The 15,097-nt window shown below is 43.2% G+C and overlaps 2 protein-coding genes and 1 long non-coding RNA gene across 4 annotated transcripts; all 3 read left to right on the forward strand.

The window, feature by feature from the left end:
* Nucleotides 1-4,120: 4,120 nt before the first annotated feature.
* Nucleotides 4,121-6,343, forward strand: LOC130535193 (uncharacterized). 2 transcript variants are annotated; one of them, XR_008953051.1, is made up of 4 exons: nt 4,128-4,978; nt 5,057-5,163; nt 5,453-5,688; nt 5,908-6,343. It is a non-coding gene; the product is annotated as an uncharacterized LOC130535193 (long non-coding RNA). The 2 variants fall into 2 exon arrangements; XR_008953050.1 differs by having other exon boundaries at nt 4,121-4,978; nt 5,057-5,688.
* A 2,535-nt stretch (nt 6,344-8,878) lies between these two features.
* LOC130535192 (P2Y purinoceptor 12-like) lies at nt 8,879-11,682 on the forward strand. The gene is made up of 3 exons (XM_057050103.1): nt 8,879-9,089; nt 9,175-9,435; nt 10,348-11,682. The coding sequence occupies exons 2-3, from the start codon at nt 9,187-9,189 to the stop codon at nt 11,182-11,184; spliced, it is 1,086 nt and encodes a 361-aa protein (XP_056906083.1). The 5' UTR covers nt 8,879-9,089; nt 9,175-9,186; the 3' UTR covers nt 11,185-11,682.
* Nucleotides 11,683-13,465: 1,783 nt separating this feature from the next.
* On the forward strand, nt 13,466-15,009 carry LOC130535237 (P2Y purinoceptor 13-like). Its single transcript, XM_057050159.1, has 2 exons — nt 13,466-13,569; nt 13,723-15,009. The coding sequence occupies exons 1-2, from the start codon at nt 13,557-13,559 to the stop codon at nt 14,730-14,732; spliced, it is 1,023 nt and encodes a 340-aa protein (XP_056906139.1). The 5' UTR covers nt 13,466-13,556; the 3' UTR covers nt 14,733-15,009.
* The last annotated feature ends 88 nt before the right edge of the window (nt 15,010-15,097 follow it).

Consider the following 15,097-nt stretch of genomic DNA (forward strand, 5'->3'; position numbering starts at 1 on the left):
AAATAATGACAGTGACAGCCGCAAACAAACCACTGAGGTCCTTTTTCCTTTCTACCTGTCACTGACTGACTGTGAGGGTCAGAGGTCACCACTCCATCACTCCATCACACCAAGCCCTCGCCAGACTACACGTTCCTGACGAAATACTATTTAGACAAATTTAGCTTTGCTAGCTTCGTCCTTGCTTTAGTGAAGAATTTTTGCATGGGGAGCATGGTTAGAGCACAGGACGCACTCCATGATCATGTTTCGGAATTCCCAATCTGCCGGTCTATTATTATCACAGAAAAAAGTGAAAGTGATGAGTGCTGATTCAAAGGTCACGAGGTGAGGCACCGGATGAGGAAAGCACGCACGGGAGTGTGTCAACCGTGTGTGGATGTGTGTAAGTTGAGGGAGCTTGCTGGGATTTAAATAGGGAAATCAGTCAAATATTAAGTTACTTTCTTTGCTCCCGTCTCTCATTCCCATCTTCCTGTCTGTCTGAAAGGAAACTGATGAGGATGACTCTGTTAGTAGCATGGTGGTACTTAACCATCTTTTTTCTTCCTTAACATTCATTTTGTTTTTCCACAATTGTATAACATGATATAAGGAATACACAAATTAAGTGTTGTCTCAAATACGCATTGTGTTACTTGAAATTCTTTTAAGCACTGTATGTTTGAAAAAATGAACAAATGTTCAAAGCTGTGATCTACAATTCTGGAGAGTAGGAGACAGAGTGTGAGACTCCCATTAGGGCTAAATGGTATTAACTGGTTGGCGTCTTTGTAGACCTGTAGCCATTAGAGAGAATGGATTTCTTTTTCTTCCTTCTGCTCTTCACATTGCAGAGGAAATAGCATCTGGATAGTATAGTAATAGTATCAGGCCATTGACACACTGACTACAGCGCCGTAGTCTATGATAATCTTAGCTCTATGATTACCACTAGCTTATCTGTAGCTGATGATCACAGCTGTCTAGGCTTCTGTCTATTGGAGTTTCTTCTTGCTCTATTTTGCACCCTCCCTCTCTTCCACTCTCTAGAAATGTAGACTGCCACTTTAAAAATGAGTAATAAAACAAAAACTCAGTTTGAACCGTGTTTGTTTAAAAAACTGTTTAAATCTGGAGAGAAGAGCCACTCTGACCTTAAAAGACCTTAAAAGCTGATGGAGGTTTAGCAGCGAACAGAGAGAAAGGACAGGAAGTAGAAAGATGAGAGCTGAGCAGAGTGAGATGCAGACTGGAAGGCATTAAACAGAAAAGCAGAACGGTTCGCCGTCGAGTTCGCTCTGAGAAATTATGCACAGCATAACAATGATCAAATCCAGATGTGCAGAGTTCACAGCTGTGAGAAATGTGGGCTTGATGGGGAGGTAAGTGGCTTCGTGTTTTAACCACATTCACGCCGTATTACACACATCAGCAATGCAAAAAGATACAGACAAACCTTTGTTTGGGAAGTGAATGCTGCTGACACTGGCAGTCAGGTCACAGACAGGAAGTCCAAAATAAACCAGAGGGAAAGATGACAGCCAGCTCAAGTGATAAAGACCAATTCAGACCTCAACATTAATCTCAAAACACACTGCTTTTTTTATATAGTTTTGTGAGGTTTTAAGGAAATACATGCAAATAAGGAGGAAAAGCATGAAGATATAACCACAAAACCTTCACAGCCTAGACAGACCAACCAACCGACCAACCGGTTAAATTAAAGATTGTTTCATACTTTTCCTGTCCTCCTTAAACTCCCTCCTGGATCCCCTCATCTACTTTTTTCTATGCAAGTCTTTCAGGTCTTTCAGACATCATATAAAATGACAATCATACACAAAAAGAGTCAAGACCAGAAGTTTCAGATGGCCACATAGCAACTGCGTATACTGCTGACTTTGAGCCCATACCAGGTCAATTTTCGAACAAACACAAAGAACCAATTAGTTCCACCACAGTCATGACAAGCACAACTGCTTCCAAAATTATTCGTGGAAAAGCACGATTTATTGTACCTTTTATACCAATTTATGTACCTTGTTTTTAAGAATACTTTATTTATTTATATTATTTAATTAAAACTTCAATTCCTTCTTTATGGAAAGGCCAAAAATCCAACAGGAGATTGATGCCTGCAGAGTAAGGGGAAACCATGGGAGGGTGAGACATAGTTTGGTGTGTGGTATGTATTCCATATTTAACTTGAACTGGCACTGAAATCCAGGACAGCACATGCCTACAGCAGTACTATACTGTGGACTTTGCTAGCATGCCTTTGGGCTGAATTATATTGAAATATTAAGGAAGACCTTACAGAACACTCCATGTATTTACTCCTACTGTAGAAAATCATTTTTCAGTTTTCTGTGCTGATGATGGAATTTCACACAGATGTAGTGAAATTCACACTCCCATCTTTTAGCCACATGTAAAATGACTTGGTCTTTATACTTTTCCGTCAGTCTGGACTGCTCACGATGTGAGGGTGTTTTCAGGTTTTCTCATCAAATCTTCATATTTTTAAAAGCCAGAATTTCAAGTTGCTTAACAAAACCAATAAAAATAGCAAACCAATTTTTGTTTTTTGTTTTTTTTTTTTCCACAGAAACACTACAAAGCCACATAAAAGCCACATAAAAGGAATTCTATCACTGACAACCTCTATCTCCTCATGGTGGTCATTACAAGCTCTAGGGGTCCTAATGCCAGGTCACCTTCACTCGTCTACCTCACCGGTCCTCAACACCGACTTCTAAACCACCAGGAAGCGAACATCTGTGGATATCAGGCAGTTAGATAATCGGCCAGACCCACCTGTGCTTTTAACATTATCAGTAAAAAATGAAAATCAGTCTCTGGTGGAAGAAGGTCAGTCTGAGGATGATGCGATAACTATAGCAGTGTGTTGACTGTGTCAAAAATCTAAAATATATATCCGCCCTCATAACTGGCACGCAAAACCCACCATGGCTGCTAACACTTAAATGTTCCCTCTAGTCTTTTCATGTATAACATCCCAGAAGCAGCTTTGCCCAGACTATGACGCAACAGTGCAATCTGTAATAATGACAAAGATCAAGTTAATGATGCCGATGACATAAATACCAGCATTTTGTTCCTTTATTTACTGACAGTCTAACTATACAGCTACAGGAGCAACAAGAAAATTATTTAAAGCTCAGAACATATGCATGAGAATTGTAATTGTTTAATAGAATGAACGCTTAAAATCTGGCAAAGGTTTTATGGCTATGTCGCAGATCAATGAATTTAAACGTTTTGGAGGTTTGATAACAAAGCAAGAAAGGGCATCCAGTACACAAAGATGAAACTTGTCAATGTATATTATGCTTCACATTTGTTTAAAGAAAAATAGACAAAAATTACCTCTGCAAACGAGTGTGAACGAATTTATTCAACACAATGCAGAGAGTCAGAACTGGTTTATTTAGCAGGCGTAAAAAATCTGGGAAAGCTACAGAAGGGTCGGAAGGAAAATTTGAACAAAAACCTTTCTCAAGCTCAGCTGAAGAGAGACGTTTTGCATTGGATTCTCAGGATAATGAAGATCCTCTTTGCAGCACAGAATGCCCTGAAAATGCCATTCCAGAACGTTTACACGGTGTCACAAATCAGGAGTTGGTAAACGTCACATTACATCAGGAGCAAATTCGGCAAATGCGTTTATATAAGGAAGACATCCCTCTCCGTCAGAGCTGAGCTCTCTTGACCGGACTTATGCATCAGCTCAGGTCCAAACCATTCAATCACAATAATTGTTTAATGTTTATGTTGTCATTTTATTTCTATATTCTTCTATATTTATGTAAATATGCTTATCATTTATTCTTGTACACGTTCTAATCTTATTTGTGTGTTATTTATACTATTTCTATACTTTGTAAATACAGTTATATTCCTCCATGTGTCGGCTGCTACTACAATTCAATTTCCCTACGGGGATGAATAAAGTCAATCTTAATCTTAAGACATTGACAAATGTCAAGACAAGGTGAAGCAGCTCTGTTCCCTGTTGGCTCTTAAGGAAGAGGCAGAAAAAGATCTGACTGCCAGGATGACACAGCAGCAGGAGGAATTTGAAAAGGACGCCATGACGTCACAGCATGACGTCTCAGCCAACCTGGGAGCAGTGACGTACAGCGCACGCAGATTCGAGAGACCGCTCCGACTGGCTGCACGGGAGGAATCGGGTTTACCAAAAAACTGTCATAAAAGTTATTGAAAACCGAGCGAGTGGTGGGAATTCACCGTCGGCTGAACGCGTGGACTTCTGTTTTGATGTTGACTGCTCGGCGGTGAGTTTGTTGTATGTTTTAAAGAAAGGTGGCCGCAAAGCTAATGCTAGCAATTAAGCTCCGTCTGAAAAATTAAGGAAAGAATCAAAGAGGTCTCGGGACAAAGAGAAACATCTCAGTGGACTCAGCGAGACCATCAATGCCAAGGTGGACGAATTTGCGTCTCTGCTCGAGGCAAAAGACACATCATATACCTGCAGAATTCCCAAACAAGCGTATCATACCTCAACCATATGATTGTAAACCTCACCGAGCGGGTAGCCAACCTTAACTCTCTGAAAAGCACTAATGCCCAGCTACAGTCTGAGGGGGGGAGAACACTTGCAGACCATCAGAGTCTGTTGCAGGACGTTCGCAATCTCCGCAAGACTGGAAACAACTGGCTCGACAGAACAAAAAGCTTCGTGATCATGACCAAGCTGCAGTCTCTGGACAAATCAGACCAGGACCAGCCAGAAAAAGTGCAGCAGACCAGTGTGACGTGAGTCAGGATGATGACTTCAGAAGAGTTACAACCTTGGACTCAACTGAGGAGCAAAGAGCCGAAACATGCAACGAGATTAGAGCTTTAGAACAAACTGATGTCGCCCTCTGTGACATTACATGATGTGCAGAGAGAGGAGCGCCTCCAAGATATTAGTGCAGCCCAGGCTTCATACACTGTATCAGAATAAAAGGTAAATAAATATTTTGAAATTTGAAGTTGTGTTTACAATATGCATGATTCCTCATTAAAAGATATTCGGCAATCACAGGGTCAATTGCCTGTCTGGCCGGTGCGTCATGACGTCTCAGCCAACCTGGGAGCAGTGACGTACAGCCCACGCAGATACGAGAGACCGCTCCGACTGGCTGCACGGGAGTGAGTGGCGTTGCCAAAAAACTGTCATAAAAGTTATTGAAAACCGAGCGAGTGGTGGGAATTCACACACACGTGGGTGTGCCCTTCGTGTACCGTGTGTGTGTGTGAAAAAAAAACTTAGATTATTTAATTTTACAGTCAAGATGATTGATAACAACAGTTTTTAAAGTTATTTTTGCACTAGATTCATGTAGGCCGTATTTGTGTCATTGTTTGTTGTTTAACAAAGGATTTATGGCCTGTGTTCATTTGATTTTCTGGAACCAATCGAATGTGGCCTGTTCCATAGGTCAAGTTTTTTGGATGGATTTGATTTGTGCCATGTGATGTCAAGAGAGACATCAATGCACCAACCTTTGACCTTGGAGAGTGATGACTGGCAGCGCGTAGCCACCAGGCAGCTATCAGACAACTGCTAGGAAAGGGATCCAGACAAGGAGGCGAGCCAGAGCTGAGGAGAAAGAGCAGCTGTGGTAGGACCGGAGCAACGTGGAAATTAAAGGGCCCCAACGAAATAAAACTGAGGTCAGTACAAAGGGAAGCAAACACTATATTTTTTTTTTTTTTCTTTGCATTTTATTATTTTTCTTATTGAATGTTATAATTGCATTGTCACTGTCTTGTTTGTTAATGACTGACAATACAGCTTTAAACCTCAGTTGGTGTGAATGACTGTGATATTGATAATCCCTCCTGGGCTCCATGAGCGAATTCTTGAACTTCTGGTACTGGTCCTAATTCTAGATGGAAGCTGACATGATGAGCTGACAAACGCAAGGTTCCCACAGTATAGACTGGAACAGCAGACGGAGCAACGTGTCCAGGATTCCACAACATCTGTACAACTTTTAGAACGTCGCTCTGAAAGACGACCAATTACAGTTTTCTAGTTGACAAACGGCTGATCCTAATCTATTACCCTTTTCTAACTTTAAGTACACTTCTACTTTTTATTACTCTTGGATTATTGTGTATATATATATACATCCTTTTTTGTATTTTCTCTATTCTATCCCAATTTTATTTTCTTTTTCTGCATTATTTTGCTGTTGTGCAGTAAATTTCCCCCATGTGGGGCAAATAAAGGATCTGAATCTAAATATTGCCCTAAAATTAAAAGCAGATGAACTTTGATGACACAGGAAGTCATTATCAATATTACAATATATAAACCTTCTATGAGGTATATATAAACCTTAAATGAGATTTAACTACAGATTTTCCCATTATTTTCAAACTTGATACACGTGACAGTGATGGAGCTACCAGTTCTAGCCACTATGGATTTGTTAGTCTGTGTCAAGTGAAACAACAATGCAAATTTAGTTCTGAGCATTAACAAAGCACAGATTCACGTACATCTTTCACCAGCAGAAACAGGGCTATTGGACAAAAAAATTGTCCTTGCATCAGCAGTTGCCGTGTGTCTAGGAAGAGAGCTAGTGTGATTTAGTGTGATTAACACACTTTTGGAGGGTTTAAGTTGTTGAATGTTTAAAGATTCGACATACGGAATACACTTTTGTCAGATCTCACCCTGAACTGCACACAAGAGGGCACCAGTGGGGAAAGAAACTCAACACTGTGAAAACAAAGAAAAGCACGCCTGTAAATAATGACAGTGACAGCCGCAAACAAACCACTGAGGTCCTTTTTCCTTTCTACCTGTCACTGACTGACTGTGAGGGTCAGAGGTCACCACTCCATCACACCAAGCCCTCGCCAGACTACACGTTCCTGACGAAATACTATTTAGACAAATTTAGCTTTGCTAGCTTCGTCCTTGCTTTAGTGAAGAATTCTTGCATGGGGAGCATGGTTAGAGCACAGGACGCACTCCATGATCATGTTTCGGAATTTCCAATCTGCCGGTCTATTATTATCACAGAAAAAAGTGAAAGTGATGATTGCTGATTCAAAGGTCACAAGGTGAGGCACCGGATGAGGAAAGCACGCACGGGAGTGTGTCAACCGTGTGTGTATGTGTGTAAGTTGAGGGAGCTTGCTGGGATTTAAATAGGGAAATCAGTCAAATATTAAGTTACTTTCTTTGCTCCCGTCTCTCATTCCCGTCTTCCTGTCTGTCTGAAAGGAAACTGATGAGGATGACTGTGTTTATGATTAGAGTACCTTGCAGTTTGTCCAGGCGCGTGCACGTGCACATGCACTCGTGTGTGTGTGTGTGCGGGGTGGGGAGGGGACACAGTTAGCTGAGTATTCTTCCATTATTGCTTAAAAATAAAAGGGCCACTTCAGACTTTCATGCTGCCACCCCACAAACAGGTTTCCTTCAGGAACATCTGTCCACATACTGCAGATTTCATGTAATAACAAGAAGACAGTTGGGTATTTCATTTATATTTACTTTATTAGCAGATTTAGCAGATTAGCAGAAGAGCCACTCTGACCTTAAAAGACCTTAAAAGCTGATGGAGGTTTAGCAGCGAACAGAGAGAAAGGACAGGAAGTACAAAGATGAGAGAGTGAGATGCAAACTGGAAGGCGTTAAACAGAAACGCAGAACGGTTCGCTGTCGAGTTCGCTCTGAGAAATTATGCGCAGCATAACAATGATCAAATCCAGATGTGCAGAGTTGTGAGAATTGTGCTGTGAGAATTGTGGGCTTGATGGGGAGGTAAGTGGCTTTGTGTTTTAACCACATTCACGCCGTATTACACACATCAGCAATGCAGAGAGATTCAGACAAACCTTTGTTTGGGAAGTGAATGCTGCTGACACTGGCAGTCAGGTCACAGACAGGAAGTCCAAACTAAACCAGAGGGAAGGATGGCAGCCAGCTCATGTGATAAAGACCAATTCAGACCTCAACATTAATCTCAAAACACACTGCTTTTTAAATCAATTTTATGGTTTTGTTAGGTTTTAAGGTAACACATGCAAATAAGGGGGAAAGCATGAAGATATAACCACAAAACCTTCACAGCTGATTAGAATATCAAGACAAATATGCAAATTTGGGGTTATGAGAAGGAGCCATTGTACAACACAGATATGTATAGAAAATATGAAGTTTGACGTCTTAGTGTTAGTCTTTGTGAAGTGGAGAATTCTGGCTCAGCGTTTGGAACTATTTTGAGGAAATGGCTTTTCAAGATTCACAGTGGAGAAGTTTCACTACTATTTATGCAAAACACATCATCAAATTCATTTAAACAGCAGTAAACTATATCAAAAGACAAGGGGAGAAATATACAGTATATTGTTTTATAGTGGGCTTAATGTCACCCTCAGGACAGTTTGGGAGTACTGATGACCTGGTCCAAGCTCGTGTCCACACTGATGCTTTGCAATGTCAAAGTCATCAAGTTGGTTGAGAGCAGGAGGTGGAGGCTAGAGAACAAACTTCAGCAGACAGAAAACTATGCTACATGCTGAAGAGTGGCCCAGAGACAGCCGCTAAAAACATTACAGCCTGGAAATGTCATGAGCTCTGGAGGGAAAACAATCTGAAATATCAGTTTATGGGAAACTCATAACACCGAAACATCTGCTGAATGGCTGCATGTTTGTTCGCTGACTGGATCCTCAGACCCTGCATCGCCTCTGAAATGTGAAGATATTTAGAGAGGCTGCAAAAGTTGTCTTAAATGATCTCTATCACGAGCTCTTGCATTTTTGGTGCAATGCATGATGGGATGGGCTTTGCATTGTTATGAGAGCCTTGGATACAATCTTAAAAGAGACGATCCGTGACACAGCTCTCAAAATAAACCCAATAATGGTGTCTGCAGCCTATCCTCATGACAGGAAAAAGAAAGGAGAAGAAAGAGTGAAAGTGCACGGGGTGGACTTTGAGCAGTACAGGACATTGTCAACTTCACACAAGACCACTGAATACAAACCTCGGCCAGACGACGTGCGAACCCAACGAGGGCTTTGATGTGACTCCACAGGAAGTTTTAAAGGTCAGTTCAAATCATGCACACATCATAAATGAGGATACAAAACTTCTTATTTGTTGTGACACTTTTCATCTTCCTGTGCACGCAGGAGACAACAACAATGGAGGGAAACACCACTTTCCCCTCGCTCTCTGCCAATCACAGCCACACTAACAACTGCTCCCGCGACAACGTGCTGAAGACGGTGGTTTTTCCTGTTCTCTACTCTGTCCTCTTCCTGCTGAGCCTGTCCCTCAACGCTGTGGCTGCGTGGGTCTTCTTCAGCATCCCCTCCAAATCCCACTTCATCATATACCTGAAGAATATCGTCATCGCCGACATCGTCATGACGCTCACCTTCCCTTTCAAGGTTTGATCTTCCCTGGAACCATTCAGACAGACAGACAGACAGACAGACACACAGACAGACAGACACACAGACACACAGACTGACCGACCGACCGACGACGGACGGACGGACGGACGGACGACGGACGGACGGACACACAGACAGACACAGACAGACAGACAGACAGACAGACAGACAGACAGACAGACAGACAGACAGACAGACGATGGACACACAGACAGACACACAGACAGACAGACACAGACAGACAGACAGACGACAGACAGACAGACGGACAGACACACAGACACAGACACACAGACACACAGACACACAGACAGACACACAGACAGACCGACCGACCGACCGACCGACCGACGGACGGACGGACGACGGACACACAGACAGACAGACAGACAGACAGACAGACAGACAGACCGATGGACACACAGACAGACACACAGACACACAGACAGACACACAGACCGACCGACCGACCGACCGACCGACCGACGGACGGACGGACGGACGGACACACAGACAGACAGACAGACAGACAGACAGACAGACAGACCGATGGACACACAGACACACAGACACACAGACACACAGACACACAGACCGACCGACCAATGGATGGACGGACAGACAGACCGACCGACCGACGACCGACCGACCGACGACGGACGGACGGACGGAGGACGGACGGACGGAAGGACGGACGGACGACGGACGGACGGACGGACGACAGACAGACAGACAGACAGACAGACAGACAGACAGACCGACCGACCAGATAAATTAAAGAGTGTTTCTGCAGGATCTCTCTGACTCCAACAGACAGACCAACAGACAGACAGACAGACAGACGGACAGACACACAGACAGACGGACAGACCGACCGACCAGTTAAATTAAAGAGTGTTTCTGCAGGTTCTGTCTGACTCCAACATGGCTTCCACTCCGCTGCGCGTGCTGGTGTGTCGGGTCTCCTCTGTGCTCTTCTACCTCACCATGTACATCAGCATCCTCTTCTTTGGCCTGATCAGCATCGACCGCTGCAGGAAGACCCTCCAGCCCTTCAAAGGGACCAACTCGGCCCGTCTGGCCCGGCGTAAGCTCCTCTCAGCCGCCGTCTGGATCTTCCTACTAGCCCTGTGCCTGCCCAACGTGATCCTCACAAGCAAGATCCCAACCTCCCCCTATTTCAAATGCAGCGACCTGAAGACGGACGCCGGGCTGCGCTGGCACGAGGTGGTCAACCACGTGTGTCAGGTTGTTTTCTGGGGCAACCTGGTGACGGTGATTGTCTGCTACACCCTGATCACCAAAGAGCTGTACAGGTCTTACGCCCGAACTAAGTCCCGCATCACCAGCACAGCTACCTGTCGGGCTCAAGACAGAGGGACAGCCCGGCGCCCTCAGCAGGCCAGAAGTACGATGAACGCCAATGTGTTCCTGGTCCTGGCGGTGTTCTTCGTGTGCTTCGTCCCCTTTCACTTTGCCCGTGTGCCGTACACCATGAGCCAGACCCGAGGGCTCCTGTTTGACTGTAAACTTAAGCTTTTCTTCTTTCAGCTGAAGGAAAGCACACTTTTTCTGACCTCCTTAAACTCCCTCCTGGATCCCCTCATCTACTTTTTTCTGTGCAAGTCTTTCAGGACCTCTTTGTTCAAGGCCCTGCGGCTGACTCCTGGTACCTGCGGCTGGTTCATTAGCAGTGAGTCTGACAGCATCAGCCCTATGAGAAACACTTCTGTCTGCAAATGAAGACTCTGTGTGGTATATGACCAGAATTAGGCTGATGTTCCTAATGTGATGATAATAAATGACCAGTTTGTGCCAGTCCGGGGAAAAGAACACATGGATATACTGTGTGAATATACTTTATAGATTGTTTCTCTTTCTGTTCTCCAGTACAGAGAAGTACCATCTGAAGTTCCTTTTCCAAGATCACATCAAAGTAATTGCGGTGCATTTAATAAGAAATGAAATGGAAACCTCAGTCCCATCTGCAGTTTTTGTGCAGAAATGCACCATTTTTGAGGAACAGATGGATATTACAGTTCAGCTGCCACCTTGGCTCAAGGCCAAGCGGCATTGATCATAAAGCAACTTATCACTGTGTCACCTTGTATGACTGCTGACTGTCTTGTACTGCTGTATCAACTATCGCCTAACCTCAAGATTGCTACTGTATCTCCTTACTTATCTGAACCTTAATCTTTTTCTACCACCTCAGAGTTGTGAATAAAACATGAAAACCCATTGGCCTTGTTTATGCATTCTGCCCAACTTTTCTTCTGTTAGTCCACCTTCTCTACCCTGAATCATAGTTCATAATCTGCCACCTCGACCAGCAGTCGATCTGACGAGGCTCACCCTCCAACAGCCTCAGCAGTCATTAAGAAAGGTTAAAAAAATGTGGTGACCATGAAAAGCTAAGTGGCTCAATGACCAGGAACCTCTGGAGCACAACAACCATCCTCCTGAGATGAGGTCTCGCTTTGACCAATTGTGTTTCTGTTTCTGCCCATAAAAACAAAAGGATATGGCGACAACAGTCATACAATAATGTAAAAATGTAATTTAAATGTCTTTGTGATGCTAGCCAGTGTCCTGGGTCCTTGAATGGGTTCCGTGAATTTACCAGTGATTCATTGTCACTACTCAACTTGTCTGAACATTTCTTGGGAACAGTTGCATAAAAACTACAAAGTTCACAACGTCTGTGTGTTTATGGTCAGGGTGCATTCAAATGCCCTGGTGGGGCATTTAAAAGCAAATCGCAGCATTGTGTGTTTTCAAAACTAATGACAAATGCAAACGACCCCGTGGCTTAGGTTTAAAGCTGGCTGTTAAATTGCAGACCGAGTCACTAACTACAGCCCAATTTCCAGCAAAATCTGGCTGCAGTTAATCCAATGATTCACAAATATGTTGGGTTGTTAAGATCTGATTGGGGGTGTGCTCTGCAACAAATTACTGCTTTTATGCTGTATCTGCTGAACACAGTAATCACACACGGATCTGAGAGAAAAAGAGGAGACCTCTTTTTTTGCCAGAGCACCAAATATTTTATGATTCTCTTGGTAAAACCCAGCTGTTAAATTAAATTAAATTAAAGAGGTCTGTGTCACCCTGGAAAGCCGACTAAGGCTTGAAACTCCGGGAGCAATTACAGGTATTTTAGAAACAGAGAGAGAGAGAGAGAGAGAGAGAGAGAGAGAGAGAGAGAGAGAGAGAGAGAGAGAGAGAGAGAGAGAGAGAGAGAGAGAGAGAGAGAGAGAGAGAGGAGAGAGAGAGAGAGCGATTCTTCTAGATCCCTCTTGTTTTTGATTTGTTATGTTTTGAGTGCTTTGCCCGATTCTGCATGAATTGTGCAACTCAAATTTGAGCTCATTAATTTGCAGCCTGCATTGTACCGCCCTCTAGTGGCCAAATAGAGTCATAAATGAAACTCAGATTCATTTCTAACAACACCTAAATAAGCAATGAGCAAATATTTTTAATCACAGTCATTGAGATAGAGTTTGTAGTTTCTCTAATAATCTCTTGTCATAAACTTTCTACATTATTAAGGTCATTTGGTCTGAGATGGGTTGACTGACTTTAGTTATTCTAAGCACCAAACAGGTAAATTTTCTCATTCAAATCGATCTTCAGACTGTTGATGAAATCCAACCGTCAGAAGAGATTTTCCTGTGAACTCATTTGTTTATTAAGTTTGTCAAAGGATCTCCTGCAGAGCTTTATGCAAATTGGTGAATTACAAACCTGTAAATGATGCAAAAAAAAGGTAAATGCACTTTTGGTATCACACGTTATTGCCGGTGTTTTTCCTATTTTTGCATATGTCCGGATAACATGCTGGTCTTAGCGCTGATGAAAAGTTGATATGTTTTGTAGGAAAATCAGCAGAGTTTCATAAGAAGCTTTAAGGTCAGAGGCACGCGCCCCCATCCAGCAGGGTCCAGACCAGTGTTGTGGGTCGTCATCTGTAAGTTATTAATTAACTTTGTTAGCAGGTATGTTTCATGTTGGATTGTGTTACTTTTTACATAAAAGATGTTGTGTATAAAAAGTGCTTTTGCTTCTTTTAGCATGAAATTCTGACCCAACTCGTCAACCCACTCCTAAACATGGACAATAATGGTGAGTCAGTTTGACCAATCATCAAATTAAAGCTTTATTTGTTCTGCTGACTCTTTTTATTTAGACTATTAGACTGAATACCCACGACCCTTTCCTAAATGTATGAGGACATTGTCTGACATGAGGGTCCTATAACATATAATTTTCCTTAAGGAACCAGGCTGCTACCCAACCAAACATCTGCCAGCGATCCTGATTGCAGAAGTTTCCTTTACCAACAGAACATAGTCCCGATTCTCTACTTTTTGATGTTCCCCGTGTCACTGCTGCTGAACGGCGTGGCAGCCTGGGTCTCCCTGCACCTGAAATCCACCTCCACCTTCATGGTGTACCAGAAAAACATCATTGCCGCTGACGTGCTCATGACCCTGATCATGCCCATTGACGCGACCAGCGAAATGACCGAGCACTCCAAAATAATTCTGGTTCTGTCTTGCTACGTCAGTCCTATTTTCTACAGCACGCAGTACACCTGCATCACCCTGCTGGGGTTAATAAGTCTGGACCGCTTCTTTAAGATCGTGATGCCCGGGAGCCTGCTGCTCGCTCAGAACCTGACCTTTAGCAAAGTGCTGTCAGGCTCAGTCTGGGTAACACTCTTTTGTGTCACGGCTCTTCCCAATATGATTTTGAGCAACAAACCCATAGTTAATTTGGAAGAGATCACCTCGTGCATGCACCTGAAAGAGGCACCCGGACTGGAGTTCCACGAAAATGTCATAATTTACCTAAACGGTTACTTCTGGCTTGTGAGCGTGGTCATCACTGTTTGCTACATCTGCATTGCAAAGAAAGTCATCCAGTCTTATCGGAACTCAGGCAGCAAAAACAACCAAGGGAACCAAAAGATCAAACTGCGTGTTTTCCTGGTGGTCGTCGTGTTTTTCCTGTCATTCGGCCCATACCACCTGATCAGGATACCCTACACCTTTATGCAGGTCAACTCCATGGCAGACAGCTACTGCACCTATGTTCTCAGCAAATTCATTAAAGAGTTCAGCCTGTGGTTCGCCACCACCAACATCTGCATGAACCCCCTGCTCTACATCTTCCTGTGCCACGAGTTCAAGGAGAAGCTGATGGCTATGATGGAAAAGCTGTATGTGTCTTGGCGATTAGCCCCGCAGTGCACGTCAGGACAGTGTCGACTCAAATTGGTGTAGAGTCAAGGAGGTCCTCCATGCTGCTAATGGACGTTTTCTAAAAGCAACTTCAGCTGCTCAGAACTGATCCCGACAACATATAATTATTAAACTAATTATCTTTCAGTTAGCTCCTCCTTCTACAGTGCAGTAGTTTACATATTTTGTATTTTCAGCACTTTAGCAAGTCTATGTGTCCGTGTAATTCAATGTTTTTGTACTCATCTTAACGGAAAGTGTTTTATTTTGAAAGAACAGCACAGGAAATACCCTTACAAACATCTGGGGTTTTTTTTAACTGTAATATAGATGCTGGGCTGGCTTAAAGGTTTTGACTTCCCCAAAATTTGCATTGAAGCTGTAAAATAAAAGTGTGTGATCAACTC

This window comes from Takifugu flavidus, chromosome 12 (assembly GCF_003711565.1).
Source record: "Takifugu flavidus isolate HTHZ2018 chromosome 12, ASM371156v2, whole genome shotgun sequence".
NCBI lineage: Eukaryota > Metazoa > Chordata > Actinopteri > Tetraodontiformes > Tetraodontidae > Takifugu > Takifugu flavidus.

What these genes read in the sequence shown, in the direction of transcription:
- LOC130535192 (XM_057050103.1), top strand. Translation starts at nt 9,187, where the DNA reads ATGGAGGGAAACACCACTTTCCCCTCGCTCTCTGCCAATCACAGCCAC. An exon ending in CGCTCACCTTCCCTTTCAAG is followed by an intron (nt 9,436 to 10,347) that starts GTTTGATCTTCC and finishes GTGTTTCTGCAG; the next exon opens with GTTCTGTCTGACTCCAACAT.